This window comes from Bombus huntii, chromosome 7 (assembly GCF_024542735.1).
Source record: "Bombus huntii isolate Logan2020A chromosome 7, iyBomHunt1.1, whole genome shotgun sequence".
NCBI classification, from domain to species: domain Eukaryota; kingdom Metazoa; phylum Arthropoda; class Insecta; order Hymenoptera; family Apidae; genus Bombus; species Bombus huntii.
This window is the reverse complement of record NC_066244.1, coordinates 11,670,363-11,697,699: the sequence shown is the minus strand read 5'-3', so window position 1 is coordinate 11,697,699 and position 27,337 is coordinate 11,670,363. Positions and strand designations below refer to the sequence as shown.

At 36.7% G+C, this 27,337-nt stretch overlaps 1 protein-coding gene and 1 long non-coding RNA gene across 7 annotated transcripts in view; one reads left to right on the top strand and one right to left on the bottom strand.

The window, feature by feature from the left end:
• The window catches only part of LOC126867304 (EGFR adapter protein-like), a 275,154-nt gene that overhangs the window by 2,327 nt on the left and 245,490 nt on the right, over window positions 1-27,337 (bottom strand). For all 6 annotated transcript variants that reach the window (XM_050621620.1, XM_050621621.1, XM_050621619.1 and 3 more), the window contains 5 exons: window positions 6,773-6,919; window positions 3,877-4,065; window positions 2,359-2,798; window positions 1,724-1,942; window positions 1,098-1,269 (listed from right to left, as the gene is read on the bottom strand). In XM_050621620.1, the coding sequence (XP_050477577.1) occupies window positions 1,098-1,269; window positions 1,724-1,942; window positions 2,359-2,798; window positions 3,877-4,065; window positions 6,773-6,919 (1,167 nt within the window). The remainder of the gene's footprint in view (window positions 1-1,097; window positions 1,270-1,723; window positions 1,943-2,358; window positions 2,799-3,876; window positions 4,066-6,772; window positions 6,920-27,337) is intronic.
• LOC126867384 (uncharacterized) lies at window positions 2,805-3,867 on the top strand. The gene is made up of 3 exons (XR_007690234.1): window positions 2,805-3,253; window positions 3,336-3,407; window positions 3,724-3,867. It is a non-coding gene; the product is annotated as an uncharacterized LOC126867384 (long non-coding RNA).

The following is a 27,337-nucleotide window of genomic DNA, read 5'->3' as shown; positions in this document are numbered from 1 at the left end:
TAGCCAAATGGCAAAATACGCAACCAGAGTCGCTTTGTACTTGCACAATGTCTCCATTATAATATTTCAGAACTGAAAGCTTCGGTCCAAACGCGATATTACTCTGTGATGATTAATTTCTGCGTACAAAGCAGCACAGTTGCGAACTCTTCTTTAACGGTGTCCCTTCGTTTTATTCATTGTATATTAAAAAAAAAAAAAAAAAAAAAAAAAAACGCTTTATTTTCAAAGACTACGCGTGTAGGTTTGCAATGAATTCTATCATCTAGTAATAAGCGAAGTTAGGAAAGTAAATAATGCGTGAAAATTTCCCTTGAACATGATAAAGTTCATGTATGTACGTACACTATATGTACTAAAACCGAAGAATAGAAATAGCGTAAAAATCGTGCAAAACCTTCCTACGAGTTTTCTGTTATTAAACTAACGTAACTATTAATTTGATCACGATACGAATAATTTGCATGCTGGCAAAAATCCCTCTTCCCTTTTGTGGCAAACAAACAATTTCGTTTCTTATAGGAAGTTTTATTTGTTTCAATAGTTTCAAACAATTCTTGCATTCTCTTATGAACCGTATTCTCTCTAAAAGTATAAAACAAAGCTCAATGGTTGTAAAAGATCATATTTTGTATCTCTATAATAAATACATGTAACAAGGTCGATTAAGTGAAGTTAAATTCAATAAAATTCTTCTTTGCATCGAATAGAGTGATGATATTATCTAGATGTACCTGTATTTTTTTTTTAAATATATATATCTGTTACAAGTAACCTTTCGTTTAATTTGCTCAAAAACTTAAAAGTTTGGGTAGGTCAGAGGTACTTATATTGTGTCGTATCATTCGCTTAACGAAGCTTACTGTACAAATTAAATTGCTAAACTTCGTTTCAGTTGTCTTTCTTTTATACGGCGTTTAATTGGCAGATCGTGCTTGCCTCGTGTGTGGCGAAATGAATTATAATTGTAGATAAAACGAATTTAAACTGTCACGGCGAAAGTGTTAATTACTGTATTTAAGCGCAGACGTTTCGTAGACGGCTAAAGACATTCACGAGAAAGACCGTCCCTCGTGATGACTCGAGGAGAGATTTACCTTGATTTTGTAGCCTTTGTTCGTGCGCATTATGAGATAATGGGCTATTCCGCTTGGTTGGAATTCGCGCGGCACTCGAAGCGAAAGGGCATAACATCCGGGTTTACTGGTGCTCTCTCTCACCATGAAGGCTCCTTCCGGCTCTTGGCTCAACACTTCCAGCGTTATTTCCCTGGAATCATAAATGACCACGACACCGTGAAAATGCAAATTTGTATAAATAAGTAGTAGAAATAACAATTACTACGAGACACCAACTACGACTTCGTATTATCCATGCTAGGCGTATCATTCGAGAACACAAAACGATAGTAGATCCAATCGAGTTAAAAAATATATGCGTCTGGATGCTCGAATATCTACGTATCAAGTAACCAACATATAGATCGTATAATGATTAAATATTAAAATTAATCGATATTGTTATCTTTTCATGCTTTCGTATAATGTTTCTAGTACATTGTATCAAAAATGTTTGTATAAGTGAGAAGAAGGAGATTTGACGTTGAAGCAGACGTCTTGTTTACTGTCGCATACGTACGTCGATTATCTTAATAAAGCCATAATTCCCTGGAAAGATCTCGAGAATGATATTCCTACTATTGTCTAGCGTATGAATCAAGTACCTTGGTATTCCAGCCTGGAACCAGGGAGCTTTACGCAGTTCAGCTTCTTCGCTGCGATTATTGAGACTATCCGTTCTTTCAGGAAGAGGTGGTGGGGTCGGTGTGGAACCGTGTGTGCTTCCATCAGCGGGTACCGAACTGCTCGAAGTGCTGATCTGAGATCTTCTCTTCGATTTGAATTCTGTTTCTGTACCAGAGCTCGGAGAATTGTGTCCTATCCTGTGAATGTAGTAATTCGAACGTGCTTACTATTACGAATCGTTGAAAGCAAGAATAGACATGGAAAAAGATCCCTATCCTCCGATCAAACGCCAATAACGGTGAAACAATTGAAAACAAATCTGTGTACGATAAAATGCTTCTCCGTCTGACATTACTTGTTCTCGATTCTTTTTCGTATCTTTTCTCGTTTACGATTTATAAGCGTTTGCATCGAACGACTGACTCCGATAAAAGGAGACGATTTCTCCCTTCAAACTAAAAACTGGCTACGAACAAATTGCCGTTAAATTCTTAGTCTAAGTCTGACGAACGTTTGTGCAAAGTTTCATCAAAATCGTAAGATCGATCGAATTGTTACTTAGAAATTAAGGGCTACAGATCTAACTATAAGATAGTTCCTCTTACGAGATTACCTGTTGTTCTCAATGTTGAAGTTTTTCGCGGTAATAGACGCGTTGATAGTATTATCCAGGCTCTCAGACGGGGGTATCTTGTTGTAGGTCGGCCTCGTACCCTCGGAGTCGATGATCGCCTCGTTTATATAACCCCCAGAATGCGGCCTGTTTGATGGGCTCGTCGGTGTGCTGCTACCACTGACGAGGGGGCAGCTGTCATCCTCACCGTTCAGTCCAAGAACGTCACGTCCACCTGTCAAACCCATCGCCAGCCGCTTTATCAGAGGTGGCTTGTCCGTTAGTCTCTTGTACGAGTTTAGTTCCGTCGGTGAGTTGCTCTCATCGCTGCTCGGTGTGCTCTGCTGAGAGATACTCTTTGGCTCATCCTCGTTCGTAATAGGGCCGAGAACGTTCGTAAAGTTGTGCGTCGGCCGTAGACCCGGGATCGAGTTCGGTGTCTGGTTTGGTGCGAAGAAAAAGTCGATTAATGTTCGCAGTACGATTTAACGACGTTGCTTATAGAGAACAAGAGAATCTCGATAGAAAACTGCTGCAAGTATAAGGATGTGTTCGATTTTCTGCAATCTCTTCGTTGTTAACTCTTTGATAGCGAGACAGGTTCGAATAAACCGTCGACTGTAGCGCAGATTTCGTATCTTACGTGTTACTGTGCATGTGCATAACGCGATGTTATCTGAGATTATTGTTCGCGAAAAGCTACAAGTACGTACGATACTTTTTGTATCTCGTGTGAAAAATACAAGATATATCGAGGACAAGAAACAACAACTTTCTAAATGGTTTGTTCTGAATTCTTCGTTTTATCGCGCTGTGAAAGGATCGAGAGTGATAACGATAACTTGCTGTTAAACGATTTTTGTTCACAGAGAGTGGAGACAGGATTATATTCCCTGTAAATAATCGTTTTTAACGTAAATAAAGTTACTTTACTTATATTACATGGTACAATTTTTCAAGCGAAGGTTTGCTTTCAGGAAAATCGATTTTGAAAATATATCCATCACGTACTTAACTTCCAAGCAATAATTTAATACACCACGATACAGGTAATTATCTACATGCCCCTTGGTTAAACCTTTTGTTTTATCCAATATTCAACTTACTTTACCGATAAGATAGTAGATTCTATAAAAAGAGACGCGTTCACTAAAACCTATCAAGTTGCAATGTAATTGAAAATTAAGCGTACGTACCGTTATACAAATATTCGCTACGAGACAAAAATCGAGTCTCTCAAGAATTATACCTCATTTTATAAAATGTTGTTCCTCGTCTTCGATTTACTTTTTTTCGTGAAAGATCACTTCTTGTTAGACGATATAAAATTTTATTGTTATATAGCGAAAAACGTTCTATTTCCAGGAAATATGTCAGGTGTTGCCCTGTACATGCTTATGGGCGGCAGCGTGAGTCGGGCTCAAAATCCGTGGCGAATAGCGGCGTGAAATAACGTCGAGCGTTGAAAAACCCATTGAGCGAAAGTACTAGGGAAAGAGAATGAACGCGTGAGCTCACCTTCACGCTAGCGAGTCGCAGCGTGGGCGAGCCGGCGCTGCCGAGCTGTACGTTCATGTCCGCCGCAGACGAGCCGCTTCCAGTTCTGGACGTGGGCGACGTCCGACTTTTTAGCCACGAATTCGAAGACGAATTCCTGCAAACACCTCCCGCGCCGGCGATCGAGCTGTCGCCAGCCAGCGATTTGTTCTGCGACAAAAAGAAACTGATCGTTAAACTCCTAACGAACTTGCGATCGCTCGTATGCCTGGCATCTTTTTGCTGTGGCAGCACTTCGAGCCAGCGGCGTTAATGCTCGTCGAGAGACCGAACGTAGTATGCGATAAATATCCTTCACGCTGCTATTTTACACTTAGGGTGACTTAAACTCTGCAAACACATTTAAGGCGAGCGAGAAAGTTTCAAGTTTTAGAAATATCAATTTTATCGGTCAGTTCATCATCAATTTCTATCGATACGTTTATCTTCTGAAATGCTTTATTTTCTTCCTGAAAAATGCGAGTGCTGAAAATCGTTCTCGCCTCAAAGGACAAAGAACAGATTTATTTCGAATATATGAAAAAAAAATTTCGATATGTCGGTGGAAATGGTCACGCGATAAACGTTACATAATGCAAACGACAGTGATAACTTATAGTCACACACAATTTCTGAGTTTCTTGCTAGATCGACGTAGCTGAATATCGAATATCGAAGTGATAGAAATTTTGTCGCGTAAATATTCTGACCACTTAAACCGAAATATCGAACAGGCTACAAGTCACACGTTAAATATGCAAACCACTTAACATCTCGCATTTAACGTTTTCACCCGGCAAATCGTTACGTGAATATCGTGGAAATAGATGTCACTAGAAAACCAGTAACCAAGAAACTACAAGAAATAGAACGAAGTCAGTGGAATCGTATCGAATGTTTAACCTGTCAGACAGTAAACGTCAGATATATAGCGGGCAGCTATGAAGTTTTACTTGCGAATTTTGACACGGGAATCGTGCAGGGGTCTCGAATTCGCCGGGTAACGTAACTCGAAAACTAATAAATAGTTTATCGATAGAATCTTACGATTCCCAGGACGATTGCGTAGGGAGAACCAGCGGACATACCGCGACGGACTGACCGTTTACTTGGAAACACGATGGAGCCGAGAGACTTGGGTCGAATTTATAATTAACGTGGCCTGTAAATGGGACACCTCTACTGGAGACTGATGCTCCCGTGAGACTACGTCAGATATCATTCTTACTGACTTTTTCTTACATTCGAAAGTACACGAGACGAAAATTATCTTGTTCGTAAATTTGATTATGAATTTTCTTAATTTTTCGTACAGGCTCTTTAGTATTTTTAGAAGGAGAGAGAGGTGGTTTAATGAAACTTTTAGGTAGCTTCCGCGGCGATAAACTTTACGCAGCAGGTTCCTTCCTGTTTACTGTTGCAAATTTACTTTAATGTAAAAGCGGAGATTCGTAAATTGCCGAGCTACTTGCTTTTGGAAGTTATGTCGCATTATTTACACACGTTTTAAACGGATGTCGCTGGAAAGATGATCTTTTTCCTTTCCTTTTTCGTTATTTGCCGCGGTTGTTGATAAAATTCGATAGAAAGTTAGATAGCGTTAATCGAGTTTCTTCTCTGTAGAAATATTCGACAAGTAACATCTACCCACATCTCAACCAGTTTTTATACAAAATATGAAATATAAACTCTTATATTTTCAATGTTTCTTTTTTTAATAACGATTTTAAAATTTATGCACCAACTAGTGAATTGAACATTTTAATTATACGCATTATACGTTTTAGATGATTCTGTATCTCGATATTTATTTTTCTGTTTGATGTCTTTAATCGTAAGAAAATATTATGTTTAAAATTCGAATTATGTTAATATCGTGATATTATATATGATATTATGAAAATTCGCACAACGATATGAAAATTTCAAATATCGAACAATACAATTTATATCCAAGTCACATAAAAAGACTTCAAATTTCAAAAATCAAGTAGCTGAAAAACGCTCAATTATTTCCACTTTTATGTATAGTAGTGACTTGTAATGGAAAAAAAGGTTATTGCATTACATAAAAGTTTCATTAACCCTCCAAACTTAGTACCGTGTTCTCGCAACATTGTACTTTAACAGATTATCGAACTAAACGATAAATAGACATATTTGTTTACGGTATAACCGTGCCAAATTGTAATGTAATAAATTAAATTAAATGTAGCGCGAAAAGCGTGTTCCTACTATTAAAGGTAATGGATAAAATAAAATTCTTCTTCGAAACTTAAAGGTACGGGTGAAAATCATCAAAGTTGAGATCTTCTACTTGTCAGTTATTTTTAAGTAAATTCGATCCCTGATAAATTGCCCCGTTTTTTCATTATTCATTTTCATTGTTCATTTTCATTTTCATTCACAGGATATGCCGGCATTGCTTGATGAAAAAGATCTGGGACACGCTTAGCATTGTAAGAGAAACGATAACTTATTTGTTTCCTGTTGATGGTAATTTATCGCGTGTAGAAAATATTGTTTCATTATTATTATCATAGAGTTTTAAAAGCACGACAAATTTGCAAATTTATATGTACAAAAAAATTGATACCTATAGGCATTTATTGATAATGTTAACATTTTATATAAATATCGTATTCGTAATTTAAATTTAAGCCTCTTCCTTATTTTATTCCAAATTGACAATTTAATTCACTGATTTTTATTGAGATCAACAAAGTCTTGCTGTATCATAAAGAAAATATCAAGTACGCGTGTATATCGTCTGAGAATTTACAAGTCATACGATTTTCTTCGTTAACGCGTCGATAAAATAAAAATTAAGAGAAAGCGACGTCACTGACACGGATACGAGACAAAAATATGTACGTACCCACGAAGATCGATTCTCTTGTTTGTCCTTTCGGTAGGGTGGTGATGATTGCGGTGAGATCACATCTTGAAGGATCGGTTGGCGCTGAAGCTGCGCCACGTATGCCATACGAAAAGCATTGCCGACGATGGTGTTTAACTCCTCCGCCTGGAAGAAAACAGAAGAAGAAGTTTTATTCGATTGCCACGCTTTGATAAAAGCGTAGTAATTGCTATTCATTTACGTTCAAACATTTTAAAACACGTTTAAGGCCAATTATATCGTGCTTGAACGTCAGATTGATTGACCTAAATTTAATCAACGAACTAATTTGTTATTGCATCAGAGAATTTCAATTAATTCGCTATTCACCTTTTTATCCTCTATGTTTCGGTTTACATCAAAGACGAACTTCGAATCATCGATGGTCAATTAAAAGTGGAAATGGTAAGTTTGCGTTTATCAAAGCGATTTTTTCTTTTTCATTTAATTCGTTTGAAAATAGCGTCCTTATAATTTTACTTTGGCTTTAGTTGCGGGTCGATGGCATTTTTAATCGATCTTTTTTCTTTTCGTAATAATTCGCATCTTATTATTTTGTGATCCAGCAAACGAACGATCACGTTCCATTGATAATATTTAAACTGCTTAATTTTAATTACTATTTAATTAATAATTTAAACTGCTTTCGAAGAAAGGCTTAATTTTTTTTTAAATTATTTGTCAGATTATTTTATCAGAGACTTTTTATTGCACATACTTTTGCGTATGCAGATTCTATTTTTTTACTATGTTTAATACGTTAGACAGTGCGTATATCGATCTTGAGGGATCTCGATCTCGCGAAGGTCATGGCACAAGTGGTGAACCTTTTGACTCGTTGTCAATCTTCTTGCCTCACTGGGTGGTGTGACACCAGATTCTTTTAGACTCTAGACGCAACAACATCTGTGGCTCTTTACTCGCAATTAGAACCGCGCTAGTCCTTAAAGCCTCGTCTACACTAACAGAAATTATCTGCGTACATGTGCTTATGCACATGTGGTATGTGCTTTAAATACTTTTTAAATCTTGATTAATTTTAAACAACAGATACATACGTCCACTTCTGGAGTCGGGCATGATATAAATACAAATAATTAATATTACAGCGATGAAAAAATTGTTTACCATAAAATACTACACGCATGTTTGGTTGGTGATATTTATTGTAATGTAATGATCGTAATGATTTTATTTATGTTTTTCAACACTGCCAACAAATCTTTTTTTCGGTGCTAATAGTTTTCCAACATAGATACACAGGTAAATGACTTTTCATAAGAAATGGCGTGACACATTGTCATCAGTGTTCCATCAAGAAAAATGTAGTTGTCTTGTGTTCGATTTTTGAACAATTCTTTACGGCACATCCACGAAGAAATGGTACGTGAGCTTGCAGTGATTTCGATAAACCGCATGCATTTTCAAATTTTCTACTTTCGCCCTTCCTTGCCTGAGAAATAAAGAAAATACTGTGTCATCGAGTCTCTCCATCGCACAGTGGTATCGTTGCTTGCATCTTTTACGAGGTAAAAAACATATTCCATTTGCCCGCAGATGTTGTCTCTTGTTTTCCATTCCCATGGAAAACAACATACTTGTTCGTGGACGTGCATTTTACGGGGCTTTTGCCCGGACGACGCGTGTCTGCCAATAATTGTTCGTCGGTGTGGATGTAGCTTTCGTTCACCAATTATCTTTGGATTGGAATTTTGTCTCTCGTTGTCGGCCAATTTTCCATGACAGACAGATGCTGATTAGCTGCGACACGTGTCTGTCGGACAATTGTCTGTCAGTGTGATCTTAGCTTTAGGAGTATCGTCGCTCAAAGCCGCTATTGAGCCTAAATTTTGACGTGATGACATATTTATGCTTCCGGCTATCGGCAATACATTACTCTTGGAAACAGATCGACATCGCACGGGCAATCGATGCTAACAATTAAATTATTGAATTATTGAAAAGTATCTGACGCATGATTTATAATACCCAGAACGACGTACATCGATTAGAAAAGAAACTGATCGTTAAAGTATCTCGAAATATCGTACACCGATGATTGTTTAACAAGATAATAAATCTTTCTTGTTCGATGATCAATTGGTAGTAATTATTTATCGAACATCTTGTAAAGTAAAATTAGTTGTACCTTACACGTTGTTGGTAACTGGTGGTACAAGCGAAAAGAGGGAGATTCTACGCGAAAAAAGAAGTCGAAAATATAGAATAAAAATTTTTCGTTCGAGGCTTTGTTTTCGAAAAAATCGACTTTGAATTTTCGCTCGGTACGCGTGCACTTTATTACGTCTCGTTATAACGGATCTCACTGTAGATCGTTGTCTCGATGGAAAAATTGAAAAAAAAAATTTTTATTCTATATTTTCGACTTCTTTTTTCGCGTAGAATCACCTCCTTTTCGCTTGTACCACCAATTACCAACCACCCTGTATATCAAAAGATACATGCGATTTGTATCACTGAGCGCTCAGTCAACCCGTGAAATGGTTGTTGCTTATGGCACACGCTATTGGAACTTAAATCGTAAGGCAACGGGTTAATTAACATTAATCTTACCAGACCCGGTCAAACGATCGGTTTGCAAATTTAATAAAAACTTGTACATTCATCTAACTTTATGTAAATTCTTACATTATCTGATTAATCAATTTCTCAATTTTCGTTAATATATTAATATAAGGAAAGTCAATTTTTCCCTCTACCTCCTTTATTTTTAATTTGCCGAAACTGTTGATCGTAGCTACGCGCAGTGTATCTCTACCATACAAACTAACATTAACGTAACTCTGTCGTAAAGCGTTTTACGAACGAATGTTCAGTCGTTCGTTATCGCCGTAAAATGGAATCGCGAAAAGCCCACAGAACTACGCGTAAAAGTTTCGCGTACAGTTAAAGAGGAGTCCGAAGACAACAGAAAGAATGTTGCTCGTCCTCTTCGAAATATATTACGCAAACTGAAACGTATATCATTCGCACGGTGCGAAGGACATTGGCGCATTGGCAGACGAGTTTACCGTTTCCCCATAAAGAGACTCGACTCTGTCCCGACTATTCGAAGCCCGTAAAACGAGCCGGTGGTGCGGTCTGCATCAATGCATGTGGTCGTTCGCGCGTCCCGACGAAATTTCCGATGACGATTACGAGCACAGGCACGGTGTTTCACGTGCTTAAGTGGCGTTCGTAGCGGCTCGGATACAACTAGGGGAAATTAGAAGAGGAAGAAACGGACGTGTAATGTGTAATCCATACGACAGGCCTGACGGGGGCGCAAACCGGAAATGGGGTCGATACAGAAAATAAACTACGCGGAGGAACTTTACATATGCCGACCGAATACCACGGCATGTGCGAAGGACGCGCACAGAGGGACAAAGCGCGATGATAGAACGCTGGATGGTGAAAAAGAGAAAGATCAAGTGGGAAACTAGAATAGGAAGAGAGAAGAGCGGATGCACAGCGTGAAAAAGAAAGAAGTAAGACAGATGGAAGAAAAAAGGAGAAAGAGGAAGAAGGATAAAGAGCGTGGAAAGGGAGGTGGGGGTAGGAAGGGAAGAAGAGCAGCAGGAAAAGGGTGAAAAAGAGAGTAAAATGAGGAACGAGGGAGATGATAGTGCTGCATCCGATACTATCCTGGAGGCTGTGGTCGACGTTTCCCTAAGCCGGATATTCGAAATGGGAACCGAATGCGAACATGGTGCTGGTGCGACGCGCGTATTCTTCGTGTCTGCGGCCGGAATACGGCGTGTTTCATATCCACGTTTTTCGGCGACGCCGCATCGGGAATCAACCGGCGCCGATCGTCCAAGCGAATTTTATTTCGTGCCGCGATGCCCGGCGACAGGCCGCGCGAAACAGGTGATCGGAGCTGAGAGTTGTTTCACGCGGCCATTTAGTTCATCCTTCGTCGTCCGCTTTACGATGGAATTGCGAATATTTACGAGGAATTTTATAGCGAGAGAAATGCGGCCGCATGGTAAACGACTTTTTGTTCATAATAACGCATCGAAAATATCGACCAACGAACGGGGTTTTGCTAGGCGAAGTATTTCCTTTGCTATTTCGCGCAATGTTATTTAATAATATCAGGTTGTCCGAAATGTTTCTTTCGTTTTATAAGGAAATGATAGACGCACAATGTTTTTTGTTTTATATCAGTTTATTGAATTATGCACGAAATGGAGCATACCTAATTTAATAAAATAATATAAAACAGAAATTGTTGTTCATCTATTATGAATTCGCCTTATGAAACGAAAGAAACTTTTCCGACAACCTAATAGTATCTAGTTCGAGTATTTATTTGAAATTTGGTATGAATGTTCTTTATACATTCCTCTATCGCCTGAACCACGCTCAGATCAAAATTCTTAAGTTTACTACTTTTTGAACATTCGGAATTGTTAAAAAAAACATGCGAAACAAGAAACTTTCCTTCAAACGGCCGCCATTTTGTGAAAAAATGTTGTTTTGACTTTTCCAGGGTTCATGCTATAGCGGCATCTATACTAATTAAGAATCCGTTCGGATTTTTTGTTTCAGATGACCAGAAGGGTTGAAATCATGCACGCCAGGACACCTTTTTTTTTAGCATCACCCACTTTGCCAGCTCATAACTTTGTGAATTTTGAGTTTTTTTTCGGTGAATTTTTTACGTAATCTTAAAATATCAATAAACAAATGCTAAAAAAAAAGGATAGCAAAGATATTTTTTGTTTCCTTTGTACAGAGCTTCAAAAATCGCCCGAAATTCATGCCTCTAGACTAGAATAACCCCTTAATTTTTCTTTTTACATTTATAGCCAACTGTTCTATGACTTGTCGTATGAATCGATGTTTTTAGTAGAAACAAGTAGTTAATTCAAATGATGCACTTTTTTTTTTTTTTTTTTTTGAAGATTGTCTACCATCGTATATGATCGAGGATTAACTCGTTGAGAATCCTGGACGTTTTACTCACGACATTTACCGTGGTCGCGTCAACCTGTCGTTATCAATGTAGGAAATCATTCGGAAACGGATCAGCGTGATTACACAGGATTTCTTTATTGTCATTCTACCCTACGTTTTAAATTCGATTTCGTCGGAAGAGCCGCTCGTTCGAATCACGTTCGCTCGTAAGAAGCGGAAATTTATTACGTATTAAGTAAGTAAGAATCGTTTAGAAGATACAAGAAGATATAACATATTTTTATAACACGCCTTGTAAATAATATGTATCGCTTGTTTAATAAATAAAGCTTATAATCGTGACTTTGCCAGTAGAATGGTTAAGGGGTTTGGCAAACGCTTTAAATGCAATGCCAGGGCACTCGCTCAGTCCTATAAGTGCAAATCATCAGTTAGTTACATACATATATTTATGGGGTACATTTATCACCTGATCCTTTTAGGACTACTCTGAAAGGATGAGAAATGGTGCTCTCCGAATGATTGAAATCCTCGCGTAATGTTCAAACCGAAACTCTCGAAAATAATTGCGAATTCCGCCTGAGAATCTAACATTGATAACAATTATACGATATACGCACAACAATCATAAATAGTTTATGCGTAATATACATTTATTGCCACGCGAAAGGGTAGCAACATAGTATACAAGTTTTAAACGAAAGATATCTTCCAATTTTTTATTTTTATTTGACATTTGTAACATTTTCTAAACTATTTAATACAACGCGACGTCGTATGTGTTCCCATAATTTATCTCCGCGTATGTGTATAGTTATATAACAATTTTTTTTCGTTTCAGAAAGATCAAGCCTCTTGAAAATTAACGTTCGAATTAATGTTTTCGAATCATAATCGTTTTAAACCGAGCCTCAAAGAAAAGAAAAAAAAAAGAAAGAAGTGGTGGTAATGAATAAAACGATTCACTGAACTTGTTTCATTTCTATTTTATTTTTCAACCCTTCTGTTAGCATAGGTCAACCAGAATTTTAACGAAGATCACGTAGATCAATCATGCGTGCATGCGGGGTTTGATAACTGCGTCCGTAGTCCGTAGCGGCAGCGATCGGTTGTCAGTGGCCAGTGACTGCGAATTTGATCCCGTCTCTCGATGCACGTTATCCGATGCTTGGTACGCTTGGAATTCGCAAGAGAAATCAGTTTCAATCGGTACTGCTTCCAAGAGGTGAGAGGAGTTAGCTGTACATTTTGAGAAACGCGACTTGTCAGAAGGAAATAATCGAGTATGGTTCGAGCTATCGCGTCGCAGGAAATAACAGATCAGTTTACAAATAATTTATCGAAACGCGTCAGAACGGTTTACGAGTAATATAATATTTGAATGATTTACAGTAATTTCCATCGAAAATAGGAGAAACAGTTTTTGGAGAACAGTGTGTATAAAATATGCCAAGAGATTGAATTGAAACTGCAATTAATATGTTTCTAATTTATAATATACTGTTCATAATTGTATGCTATAGTACTGTATCAAAGTAGAAATTAATAAACGTATATTAAAAATTTTGTTGTAACCGTAACGTTATCCGTCACATTTTGTAATTGGCTGTAAAGTTTTCGAGAGTAAAATTGAAATTGTATCTGGATGGTTACTTAAATTCCACTTATTTAGTAGCTTTTACTTTACGAAATATTTCCTTTGTTTCTCTCTTTATCGATTCACCGTTTAATCTCAGTTGTTTAATATTTCTATATGTATAAAATATTTTTGCATAACGTAGCGCATTAAATGATATTAAATGCAAATTAAAACGTCCAACTGCGTTCGAAGAATGTGTAACACTTGTAACTTGTAAAAATATTTGTCATTGAGTTGCATAATTTTACGCGAACCGGTACTGCATAGTAATTACTATTTTCCGAAAACAGTTAAGCGAGTTTTAACGTTACAGCTGAACGGATGGGAGCGGTAGCAGGGGTTGCAGGAACTAAAAGTACAAAGATCCTTTCCCGCTCTGAACTTGATAAAGTCATAGCGAATAAATTCGTTAACGAGATTTCTTGCGAACTAGTTAGAAATTGCTGGCGAGTTTCAGTGTGGCGAAGTGTTGTTCTTCTCTATCGTTTCGAGAACCAGCGTATAGATGTCTTGTTTAACGATATCTTGTTAGGAGTGTCCAATAATCGAGTTCTGTTTCCCAAGAACTTGCGCATTTATTCCTTCTTTTTGTTTCTTTCAGCGATTTGAACTATTGTACAATTGCGTTCAATCATAAGATCCAAGCAAGTAATTCCATGGCTACATCCTAAGTTTAGTAACGAGTTTTGGCAAACGTATAATAATAAGCTCGTTTCACAATGCCAAGTAAATTCACTTAGAAATTCTTTGAAAAATTATTAAATCGCATAAATTATGCTTCAAATGGCAATGGATTTTATTATCGTCGAACCTTATACTGTTAGATATTTTATTCCGTAGCCTCTGTTACCTTGTAAAATTGTATTTTTAATTAACATAACGAATATTTCTATCATACACATACGTGTAATTTTAAATTAATTATTAAATTATGGAGAAGTATTTTAAACATTTCCCAATAGCTATAACAGCTTTCCAAAATGGATTTAGTTTAATATTTACTTAATACTTGAGCGCTACTCTATTTCCTCTATCATCTGTTCATCCTCTAACATCTGTTTCCTCTATATCATGGGATCACGTGAAACAGGAAACGTTACATTGTACGTACATTGGAACAATATTATTCCTTGCGCGTTTCTATAGTTTATTTTTGGCGTCGCATGATCCGTACCTACGCGTCAAATGATTGTGTGGCTTCGGACTGACATATCGTAGATACCTATACAATGTCCAATGAAATCAAACCCATCGTGGTTACGTGCAATTCGCCTGCTATCGAGTGAATTTCCTATTAAAAATAACGCGGCGCTTGCTTCGTATTTCTAGCTAATTTCCCTATATCGAAAAAAATAGCAAAAGCTGTGGACGAAAGACTTTCCACGAACACACAGTCGTCGTTTCGTGGCAACTTCTTCAAAGCAGCGCCGTTCCCCTCTGTTCGAGATCAAAAAAGGCACGAGTGCGTTGGTTACAAACGCTAGAAAACTCTACGTCTGGTTCGAGACCGATCTTCGTTCAACAAATAGACGATAAATCCGACAAAAGGTTTATCCAAAACCGTAGGGCGGACGAGAGGAGAAAAGAAAAGGGATTCGCAAAAATGCGGCCGAGGGTGGATCGCGCACAATATATCCGGTGTGGAGTCGGCCGCGTGACGGTTAAGACGAATGTAAAAAGTAAGTAGAAGGGTGGTATATTCTCATTGCTGTTCGCACAATGCGTCGTCTTTTAGGTGGCTTTCGTGGCGCGCACCGTCAACGTGGCGCATTAATACGCACCACCGTGGCTTTTATGAGCTTTGGAAAAGAGAGCGATAGCCTGTCTGCCTCTCTATCTGCCATTTCACCCTGTTTTCACCGCCGGGTACACCGGGTATCTCGGCGGTGCCTCGGCGATGCGTGTTTGCCTCGATGCCTGGCAGCGGGCCGTGACGTCGTCGTCGTCATCCATTCGCAATCAAAGTTGCGTCGACCGTGGTGCCGTATCATTCTGAACGACGACGTACACCACAAGCCGAGCGAGCATTCACGTGCGGACTGTACGACGATCCCACACGATGTTGGCGGCACGCGTAGCGACGCGCTACCTGCCAGCGTATGCGTGGCCAGGACCTTTCTAAACGCAGATACGAGCCACTGGTCTAGCCAAGGGTTGCGACGTGAGTGCTTATTACACATTCAAGGCTTGCATTTGCACTGTGGCCTGCTGGAAAGCTGCACGCCATTTCCCTTCCCTTCTCACCCCTTCTCGTTCCTAGCCCTCCACCATTGCCTTCCACCCCCTCTGTCGCTCCGCCTGGTCACTCTTCTTCCTTCTATTTCTCCTCGTTCGTGTAAGGGCGTTTCGTTATATACGACATACCACGGCCATTGCCGAGGATCCGACAAAAAGATGTACCGCCGCGCCGCGCTCACCGAGATTCCTCTTTTCCTCGACATTTTCATTTCGTTTTGTTGCTTCCAGCCAGCCATCCTTTTTTCCCTCTCTTTGCCCACCGTTTCTGACGCTCCACGAGTTAAAGTTAACGTTACCGAAAATCTTTAACTCCACGCGATTCAGACAAATTGCCCGGCATCTGATTGCGGTTGGCTATTCGGATATCGTAGCACGACGCGAGTAATCACGTGTATTTGTGTTTGTGTCGAAGCGTGGGTACCTGGCCACGTTTCCACTTGTAACCTTTTGCTAACTTTTTAGTAAAATTACGTGGAGCTTAGCGATACGGATAGATAGAGCGATGAAAATAACGTAATTAAATTGTTAAATAGATAGCCATCGTTTCGTGGAATCAATGGAGATTATAAATTTAAATTGTTTACGTATTTAAAGATTTGCTAATATTAATAATAAATTCACGGGTATTTCATTGTTCACTTGTGCAGCTTATATATCGATATCAATTAATTAAAACATCGATATCCATCAGCGACGATAGTTTCTCTGTTTTTTTAGAAGCTTTTTTATCTGATCGATATTTAAACAATTAAACGATCTATAGACACAGAATTTTGCAAATAACCTAACGTTGATTCTATCGTTGTCATAATACAAATAAAAAGAAAGTTAAGATATTTATCTAAGAAATGTGAAAAATTCTGTTCCTTATCGATTGTCTAAAAAAAAATGTATTTTATCGTACATTAAACGAATAGTATTAAATACTTAAAATGAGTAGTACAAGATATTTAAATACTTAAATAGTCCCTTTCTAGCACTTAATTAAAAAGAAAAGAAAACTCGGCGTCTACGATTCTTTATCCCGTATAAAATTCGTACATCGAATCGATCATTTCGCGCATGAAATTCGGAAAGCGGAGCCAATAAAAATTAAACAACGATATTCACGGTATATCCCTCGATAATTGAAATATAATTGCGCAAAGCCAATTCTCATTAAGAAAGATCGCAATTTCGCCTCTGGCCGAAAATTACATCGGAATTATACGCGCTGATAGATATAATTTTCGTTTCATTTAAATCCAAAAACACCAAAAGAATGTACCTAGAAAAATTGGCGCGGACAGAGGTGGCAATTCGATTGCCGATCGGAAAACAATAAAAAGAAAAAAGAGATATCGGACCCGTTACATTTCCTGCGAATTGGTTTCTACCCTGCGACCCAATTGCGAATCATCCGTCCGAATAATTTTATGATTTTCAGGCTTGTAGTCGAGGTGGATGCTCGCGCCAGCTTCGAAATATTTCAATTACGGGGCGAGTAGCGCTATAATTGCTGTCGGGCTACGCCATCTCATAAGTTGTTTGCGCTCACAACCCCCACAGCTCGCAATGTGCATCTCGAAATAGCAAAGAACGTGTTGTACATTGTTGACCGCACGCATTCATCGCGTAGGCAGACGCGAAGGAAAACGCGATAAACCTGCGAGATACCGTGGAATGGACGAATCCTTTTCAATTTGAATATCTCGTGTGTACATATAAATGTTTGCTTTCAATGTGGACGATTTCGTAATGACACGACCAGCGACGACACGCGTCTCGGGATTACGTAACGGCAAGATACGGTTCTTCTCCTCTTAGCTACTTTCCTTCCTAGCTCGAGTGGAAGATTATTAGCATACTGGGAAAATTAATTTGTTGCCGATAACGAGCCGAATCTTTTCTACTGGTATTACCATGACCAGGAGCTCGTAGAAGCTACTGACCGTATGCTACCGGTTAAAACACGTGAGTACTTTGTTTCTGATAATAACTCGATGTGTGATATGTTATTTTTAATATGCGAGGACGCGGGCGTAAAACGACTTTATTATTGTTACTAACAGATGGAAAACAGACGTGGGTGTATTTATAAAAACATTTCGTTTAATATGTAATGTAATTTCTTTATAATTAAAATTTTAATTAATTGTATAATAACGTAATAAGTGTAATTTTGTAATTTGTCTTTTAGATTAATTAAATTTTTTGTAAATTAACGAAATTACAAATATGGGAAGATTCAGAATAATTTTACACTTTATTGGCTCTATCGTAAAGCGTTTTGATACGATAAAGTTGAAGGACTCGTAATAAAAGTAAGCCTTGTATTTTATATCCATCTTTTTCGATATATTTAATATTTAGTCTAGAATAATCATTTGAACCGTTTTTATTCATCGTCGTGGTTTCAAATGGAAACTGTTCAACCCCACGTAATCACGATACTTACGTCTCATTAAGTTCTTGTAAATGTTTAAATTTGAAATACCTTCGTGGACCATTATACGCGCGTCCATACGTAGGAAAGTTAGATCTCGATAATATAACGACCGTATATGACGCGAAAGAGCAAAACGGGGAGAAGAATTTCGCGCATCCATCTCGGTCATTCTTCTTTCGAGCATATCTGCGTGTAGAACAAACACAATGGGCTCGTCACGCGTCTAGCCAGCGACGCAGCAGAGGCGCAAGCTTCGTCACAGTGAAAGTTTAATCGTGGTTGCGCGTTCTACGGACAAAAATAAATATTGCCATACGGGAGAGCTAGTGGCTCGTAAAGAACGTCCCCTGTATTTTGTATTCACCCAGGAGATGCTTCTCCGGTACCGGTCGTGATTCTCATCACGAGTGGTTAACTACATTGTCACCGTGTAGATACAGACGCTTTAGCTTTTTTGCGATAATGCCGGCAGCTTGTTCTCCCATGGGGACAAACTCGTGGTAAGACATTACGCTACGCTCCAACGGTCCTTTTCCTTCCTCTTATATCTGTATACATATATCTACATACTTTGCTTTTCTATGTGTCAGTACGTCCTACGCGATTTTCTGACTCTCTGTGTCCTCGAAACATGTCATGTCAGCCTGCTCTTGGCGCATCTGTTCCTGCGCGAAGAATCCGGATATTCCGTGTGATAAATTGAAGTATCAAACGGCCGACCATTCGCACGGCACTTATTCGCGGCTTAAAATTCTTTTCCAACGTTTAGGCATACGTCTTGCGGTTAATAGGCCGCCACACGAGTTCTACGTAACTTTAGCGGAATTTTCCTATCGATACTTCAATTTTTATCGGCTTGCGTAGTAAGTTGGTTCGCGCTTCCTTAATCGTCGTAAGTACGGCACGTTTATGGCAAACGTCTTTCAGAGATGCGACTGGATTTGTTTAGTTTTTCGGATATCATCGAAGCTTATCGTAACGCAGGTTCCTATAGCGTATAGTATATAGTAGGATCTTATCGTAGATGAAATCGTATATCGTGATTGATCTATAATTTTGTCAAACTTGAAGTGTACCGTAGCCTGTAAAAAAATCCACCTCAAAGGGGAAAATCCAATTTTCTAAATTTGTTATCGTTTTATGCAGATATTCTGTCCAGGTTTGACTATGATAACACGCATGTAATAAGGTCTCAGAAAATATTCCTTGTACTCTTTCTGCTTTGTCTTAATCTTATCCAATTTTCCTGTGCCACAGCGACTACGATAATCTCGTTTTAATTGACTAAGAAAAATCCGATCGATACATCCCGTACACACTGTGTATACATTTAACAAGTTTCCAAATCTAAATAAGAATACGTACATAATAAGAAGAAGGATAAATAAAATGAAACAATGAAAACGAACGAAGTAAACGAAGGTACAAAGTGTATAGAATTAAGTCATCGTTGATTCTCGTTCATTGTAATCGGAATGCAGGTGGCGGCGACGTATTATCGAGAATTCCTTGAGCGAAGCATTAATCAGTAAATACATGGTGCAATTAGCGAGCTGGTACGTAACCATCGAGGAGAGAGTATCGCCATGGGAAAGCTATATATCGCCAACTACCAGCGTGGGAATAAATCCAGGTCAATTTATCCTGTTGAATCTCCTTCGATTAGCCCAGATCGTGATAGTTAGCTGGCTTCGAGTAAACGGTTTTGAAAGGTCAGCTATCCAAGCTCGAATTATTCCGGGAATAATGGAGGAGGAGAAGAAGAAGCTTTCGGGATCGAAGATCGATGCTCCGCGGCAGGGCGTAAGGTCGTGTCATCGAGAAAAATTTATCCTCGTTGTAGGCGGTGCAAGACCGGCTATCCCGACCGACAAACGAAAATACGATCCTGAGATTCCCGCCCCGTGGAAGGACAGACTCTGCTCCGAATTTAAACGCGATGAAATCATCGTTCTCTTTATTTTGCTCCTTCTTCTTCTACACATTGACTACGACGAACCCACTGGCTCTCTAACTAAACGTTCGTACAATTAGATCCGGGTTTCTTTCACTAATCGTTCACTCGACGTCAACCGCGCCATTGTTAGACTTTTTTTTTACCGACAGCGACCGTGTGAATCTACGATCATCTCGACGGTATTTCTTTTCTTCGGTGAAATCTAGTCCCGATCCGATGGAAATAATGCGGGCTTTTAGAATTCAATGATGAATTTAACGAGGTCGAGTCGTCTCGATACCGGTTGTCACACATCGTGATAAAAAGCTCGGTGTTCCGTGTAAGAAATTAGAGATGACCTTGAAATCGTTTCTATGCCTTCACCCACGCAAGAAACGTTCGCCTTCGCCTTATGTTTCCCTTTGTAGCGTGCAAGTATAGTATATGACATTTTTCTCATATTGTTACGAGTGAGGGAAATGTTCAAGATGAACAGATTTATTTCCCTATTCTGTATGTAAATGCGACAGAAAAGTTAATTTTATTATTTTATTCATAGGCGAGACTATTACTATTCTACTGTTGATTTTTAGAAACTCCGATTTCAAATTGAAGAATCTCTAAATACTTCGATAATAGTTTGATAATTTTTCAGGTTTATCTCACGTTTCTAATATAAATGTTTCAATAATTATGAAAGAGGAGGAAGTTGGAGTGTATATTTTAATTAACAATGCGAACGTTTAGATCGAAAGGAACAGGTACTTCGTGTGGTGTACCAATGACTCGTTCGTTTTATATCCCCTTCGTTTATCGAAGTTCCTAAGTTAAACTAGAGAGGTTTGCTGTAGACATGATAAACAGAAGTTTCGAAATTACGTAGAAAGTACATATATTTACATGATACAAACTTTGAAGAAACTTGAACGAACTTCATAAATAAACTTAAACATCTTATAATCTTTATAAATTGGATATTCCTCAAATTTATTTGATATGTTATTTTAAAGCGGAGCTAAGAGAGTTACGGAGAACTTTCGTCTATAAATAATAACGTAACGAAATATGCAAGAATTTACACTTCTCGCAGGAAAGAGAGTAACACAACGAACATTACGAATGAATCGAACACTACAAAAAAGAAACAGAAAAGCTGGCTATCAAGCTCGTATTGCAAGTATTCTCACGAATATTAATCTATGTAGCACTTCAGTTTGATTTTGTTAAATCGTATGGAACTTTCCAAGCTTCATAAAGTGTCTCGTTTAATTTGTACAACTTATGTATGTACGTACAACTTCCTTTTAGGAGTAATAAATAACGCGAGAGGAGAATGTTACTTATTCTAAAGTCTTATGAGAAGCATAAATTTTGCATAGAAACATTTTGAAACGCGCGTAAAAGATATTTAAATTGCTCTTGTCTTAAAATTTCAAAAATATTGCAAATTTTGTTTTCTTAATATTTATTATATTTATATTGTCTTATAATATCTTTGTATTATTTTAATTGTACTATATCATATTCTATATTTTCATACAGTAGTAGTATTTCAGTTATTTATATCGAAAGATGAATTCCTTTTTCTACACGAAGTAGCTGTTCCTTTCCTAAGTCTGTCTGAAAATCTTGAACGTACAATTTACCACAAAGTATCTAGTAACGAAGAAGATTCTTTAGTGGCCTGCAGCGTTTTTTAACTGGTAAACCACGGAGGCAGGTGCGGGATACCTTGATTGATTTTCCTGGCAACCAAAGAGCTTTGCAATTTAGTCAATTCTCCAAAGATGTTTCGTGAGATGATAGATGTTGTTATCGTAGAAAGTACACCTGCTTAATCACGGTTTACATTTCATCCGAACGTCATTATGGACCAGCTGACTTTTGAGTAATGAAATTGTAGAATCAAAAATTGAGGTTACACAGCTATTGTTTTGTATCGACGAAAATTCATCTCACACGTGTATGAAGTTTCGTTTGAAATTAATTATATGCGTTAGGTTTGATGCGTAAGTTAAAAGGAACATTTCTACTAAAACTGCTGCATAGAACAATAATAATAAAAAAAATAGCATTTTATATGTTGTCGATTATTCCTAATCCTTAAAGTATAAATTTAGAAGATTGACTGATATTATGCTAATAAAATAAAAATATTATATTTCATTTAAAAACTTGAAACAAAAGATAGAACAATATAAATAATAAATAATGAAGTAACTCTAACACAGTTTTTCTAAAAAAAAACTGAGAAAATTGTATTTCTCTGCAACGTAATCAGGAACGTGAAAGATAGAAAACAATATAATTAAAGTAAGTAATAAAGTAAAAATAGAATTTTTAAAGAACTGAGAAAATCGCATTATCTTTGCAATATAATCATGAACGTGAAAAAGAAAAAACTTCTTCCCGCTATGCTTGTTACGTATTTCAAACAACACATATTTACAGGCATTCTATTTACATACATATACGTAACACCTGCACGATGCATATGTAATATGTATTCTTATATAAGTGAAAGAAATTTGACGTTCGAGATCGAAGAATAACTGGAAAAGAATGTGCAGGAAAATTCAATTGAAGTTGCACGTATAATCGAGGAACTGCGGTAAATTGATACGCAATTTTAGGTGGACGTCTTAGGTGTAAAGAGGAAGAAACGAGGATCGAAGTGGACCGAAAGGACGGTAGGTTGCCGTGGCTTTGCCCTGGCCCCGGCGCGCGTGACGGGCCACATTCCACGCATTCCACGCGGTCACGGCCATATCTCCCATTCCTCTAGATTTCCCGTCCTGCCTGCAGCCCTACCATCGGTACCATCGCCACCACCGACACCATTCTCTTCGGCCAGCACCACCATTATATTTCCTTTTATATTCTTCCATTTTTCTAATCTATTCTTTTTTCCTATATCTGTCGGACTGTACAGAAAGTTTGTAGTGTAATTTAGGAAAAATTTGAAGACTGTATCTTTAAAGTATTAACAGATTACGTAAAACTTTTTTAAATTACGTAAGCACCAAAACGAGGCTTACTGTAATTATTTTTAATTATTTTAATTACTGTAATTATTGTAATTACTGTAATTATTTTTGAATTATTTTATTTTGCAATTGATTTGAAATCAATCTTGAAATGTATGTAACAGTTATGAACTTAATAAAAAATTAGTATAGTAATGAATAGTCCGCATTAGACATATATATAATTGTCAGAATATAGAATTATTGAATAATAGAACAATAGAACTATTGAATATAGAATATAAGAATATTGTTACTAAATAGGACTAAATATCGAGGCTCGTTAGTATAATAGATAATTGAATGTTCAAATAATTCTGTGAACTTTGTGTAATTTACGACAAGTGTTTTCTAATTATATGCTGTGTACATCTTTCGGATTTGTTTCAAACTTTACCGATATGTCCATGATAGTTGTCACATGCCGTATATCGTACACAAATTTTTACGTGACATACATAATACATTGAGGAAAGGTTTCTATAAGTGTCCAAATATTTTCACGAGTCAATGTATAGGTATCATACACGGTCTCATGAGCTATCGAATTTTCTGACTCAAAATTATCGTAATACACCGTAAGAATTATATCTTGTCTTATTAAATAATTAACTTCCTGTAGTATTTTCTTGAATATCACAAAATTACTTAATTTTTGTTTATGTTAAATCACATATGAAGAAGGTAATTAACAGTACTATGACAAGAATCAGATTGTCAAAACATTCAAAACAAATGTAATTTAGCAATTGAAATCTGATCTTCTCATTAAAATCATTCGTTTCCCATTAAAAGATCCAATTTTTTTTCTCGTGAAATAAGGGTTCACAAACTTTACGTGTACATATATAATTGAAATATCTTTGTGTGTTCCAGGTTTTGTTGTGATTTCTCATTATAGTTGATTAACGTAGAATGTATGTATATGAATATACATGTAGCTGTATGTGCTAATAAAAAAATTCGACATTTCCAGGGATATAAGGAATTTAAATTGCGTTTTTGTGTGACGATTATTCACGCGAAGATCGATTTTGCAACTAAATTGCTTTTATCGGAGAATGTCCTAATATGAGAAATAGAATGATGATATATGGCCTCGATAAGAGTCTTCCCGTAGTCAAACTGATCAACTCCACTTTTTGTACCTATGCTTCTCAGCTTCATTAATCAGTTTCATACGGAGAACTATTATTACCTGTATGATTAGTGTTCAACTGCTTAAAAAACAAATGACTTCTACAAATTTATTTATCACAAGGAGATGGCATAATCGTAAATTCCATGCTACGCCTTCAAAATAAATTAAAAAGTAACATCGCTACTTTTTTTCTACTTTTAGATTTTTTCAGTCGATGAGTGTTTATTAATCTGAAATACAGGCACCAGTATGGTTTAAACAAAGGCAAATAATATTTTGATATAGAGATAAACGATGTTGTTCATAATAATATCACAAAAGTTGGAGAACAAGAGTTTTAATTGGAATATATTGAGAATTGAATTATAAAACTGTCAATAATATTGGAAATTATTTATTTTATCATTTTTATTTTATTTTATAATTAATTGAATTTCTGGCACATGTGAATATTCAATTTCGTATGTTTACCGATGAATTGTTTAGATTTTTTAAAATATTCAATGCTTTGGTACTGTTGCAATTTAATCATTAAGCGCGTTTAAATAATAGAATAGAATTCCGATTATTCAAACTAATTCAGGTATACCTCATGAGATAATTTAGATAATCAAATTTCGCGGTTGATCGAGCAACCGCTTTCATTCCGCAGAATAGTGGTTATTGATCGCTGCACTAGATATTTATTAACATTATGAAATTTGATTCGCTAGAATCATGCGTGGAAACTCAAACTGTACCATATGTTTCTCGGAGAATTTTTAATCGTAACACGCATGAAACGATAGAATTTTGTGTCGTTCTAAGGACAGAATTAACAAATAAATAAACATTTGACGATAAAAAAATTATAATAATAAATTACAGTAATAATGCACAAATCATTGATCATTAGAGAGAAATGTTGATATCATAATATTGATAGGAAATTTGATAAAAATTTCAAGTTTCAGTCTGAAAAATATCAGATCAAAGAGATGTAATTTTTATATTTAACTGCACAAGCTATAGTATTTTATTCATTCAATACTTGTTATGTTGTTTGTGGATTCAATATTTATATAATACGAATATATGAAATATTCCAAAGTTTATATGAAAGAATATATGAAGTTTTCCAAACGGATCAAATTTTTCCGAACTCTTTTTTAAACGACTATTCGTTACAGTGACTTCACCAACGGCGTCTCATTTTCGTTTGACATGTTGAAATTAAATCGAAAACGTACACGCCTGACCGTACAGATACGTACGTGTGCTACTGTTTCCTGTTTGTGACACACGTAGCTACTCCGTTCATCGAACGTTTGTTTATTCAATTTTATAGCAATCTCGCTCACACATTACGCTGTTCTCGTTGCTCTATTTTAACTGCATGTCAAAATAACTTTGGTGAAAGTTGATTGACGAAAACAAAGCAGGTTTTACATTTTTTATACCGTTCCGAAAATTCTTTTGCGCATGTGATACATTCCATTTTAATGGAAACGTCAATCAATTAGGATTTAATATTTTATTATTTCAATTGTTATTTGAAAATGTAGATTTAATAACTTCATATCTATTGGCGGACATATCTGTAGCCAGAAGGTGTTTTGCATTGGAAAAAAATCTAATTGCTTTTGAAATGTAAAATTCTCGAAATTTTTAATACAGAGAAAATAATACATAAATATAAAATATAGAAAATATAAAAATAAAAAGTTTCACATTTTTCCAACATGAACAAAATGCGTTTCCTCTTCTATACAGATGCAAGCTTGTTAAGAATATACGCATACATCGATATTTTAATTCGATAAATAATTTCGATTTTATCTGTATGATACAAAATATGTATATAGTATTGTGACAAAATTTAGACGTTCGGCGCTAAGTATGCTTTGTCGATTATAATCGAAATATTCGTAAATGTTCGTGATTACGATTTATTCGGGCAAGACTTGTCCCTTCGTGTACTGGGACATTGTTTGACTACCTGTCGATTACTTTATTTGATTTGACATGAAACTGATGGAGATTTCGGAGAGATGTCGATAGAGACATAAACTATGCACTGAGGTACACGCGCGGGCATAACGGAGATTAACCTGCCACGTTAAACGTTTACTAATAGTTAATTAACAGACAAGATTGCGATCATTGCCTATATGTTGTAAATTTTACATTACGTTAGTAGAATAATTCATATTCCAAAATAATATGCATTTACATAATATGATAACACGACGTATTTTTTTCAAAAATAGATGCCGATTGTAATACAAATTTCTATCTTGAATTACAAATTTCGTTCAATTTTTATTATATTGTATATAACTTAACGTAAGTTTAAAATTATATTTGAAAAATATTAATTTCCCTGTACTATACATACTTATACATATTACTTATTACGTATCATAGAACAAGTTTGATCAATAACCAGGTGTTCGTAATTAAGAATACTTTTTTAAAGCACATCGATAATTAGAGGAAACGAATGCAAATTACAAACAATGGCGACCTCGATTTCAGCGTTGATTAATTATGAACAAGAGTCAAAGGTCTTCATTTTCATTCACGAGCGCTCGTTTTAGCTGAATAATTTCTACCATATATGGAAAATACTCGGTATCTATATACATCGGCAAAAGAGGTTTGCACGCTCATAAGAAGTTCGTATTAAACGATGTGTCTCTCGTCAAACCATCCAATTTCTGCCTGAAACGTTTTTAGTCATCTACCACTAACAATTTCCTTAGCCCAAATTCCGAAGGATTTATTTAGGGTACTTTGTATTAGGTTGTCCGAAAAATTTCTTTCGTTTTATGAGGAAACAATAAACAATGTCTTTTGTTTTATATTATTTTGTCGAATTATGTACGATCCATTTTCTTCTGTTGAGATAAACACCGCGACATTTCACAGACTTGGCTTCACGTTTGTACGAAGGTGCACTGTTGTAAAAAATATGTTTGCGAAAAAAAAATACTTTTCGGACAACCTAATATATACGTACACAGTACGTCGATGGGTTAATGAAGAATATAGAGATAGGGTAAGCAAAAAAAGAAAAAGAAAGAAATCTACATAGAGTAGTTTCAGTTCAGGTTCAAGGTAGGTGCAAAATACCGCAAAATTGTTTGATCGTCTTTGCAACGCTTTGCTCGTTGTAATGTAAAACCTCAGGAATATTAGGAGAGGTATCGGACGAGAAATACAGGCCAG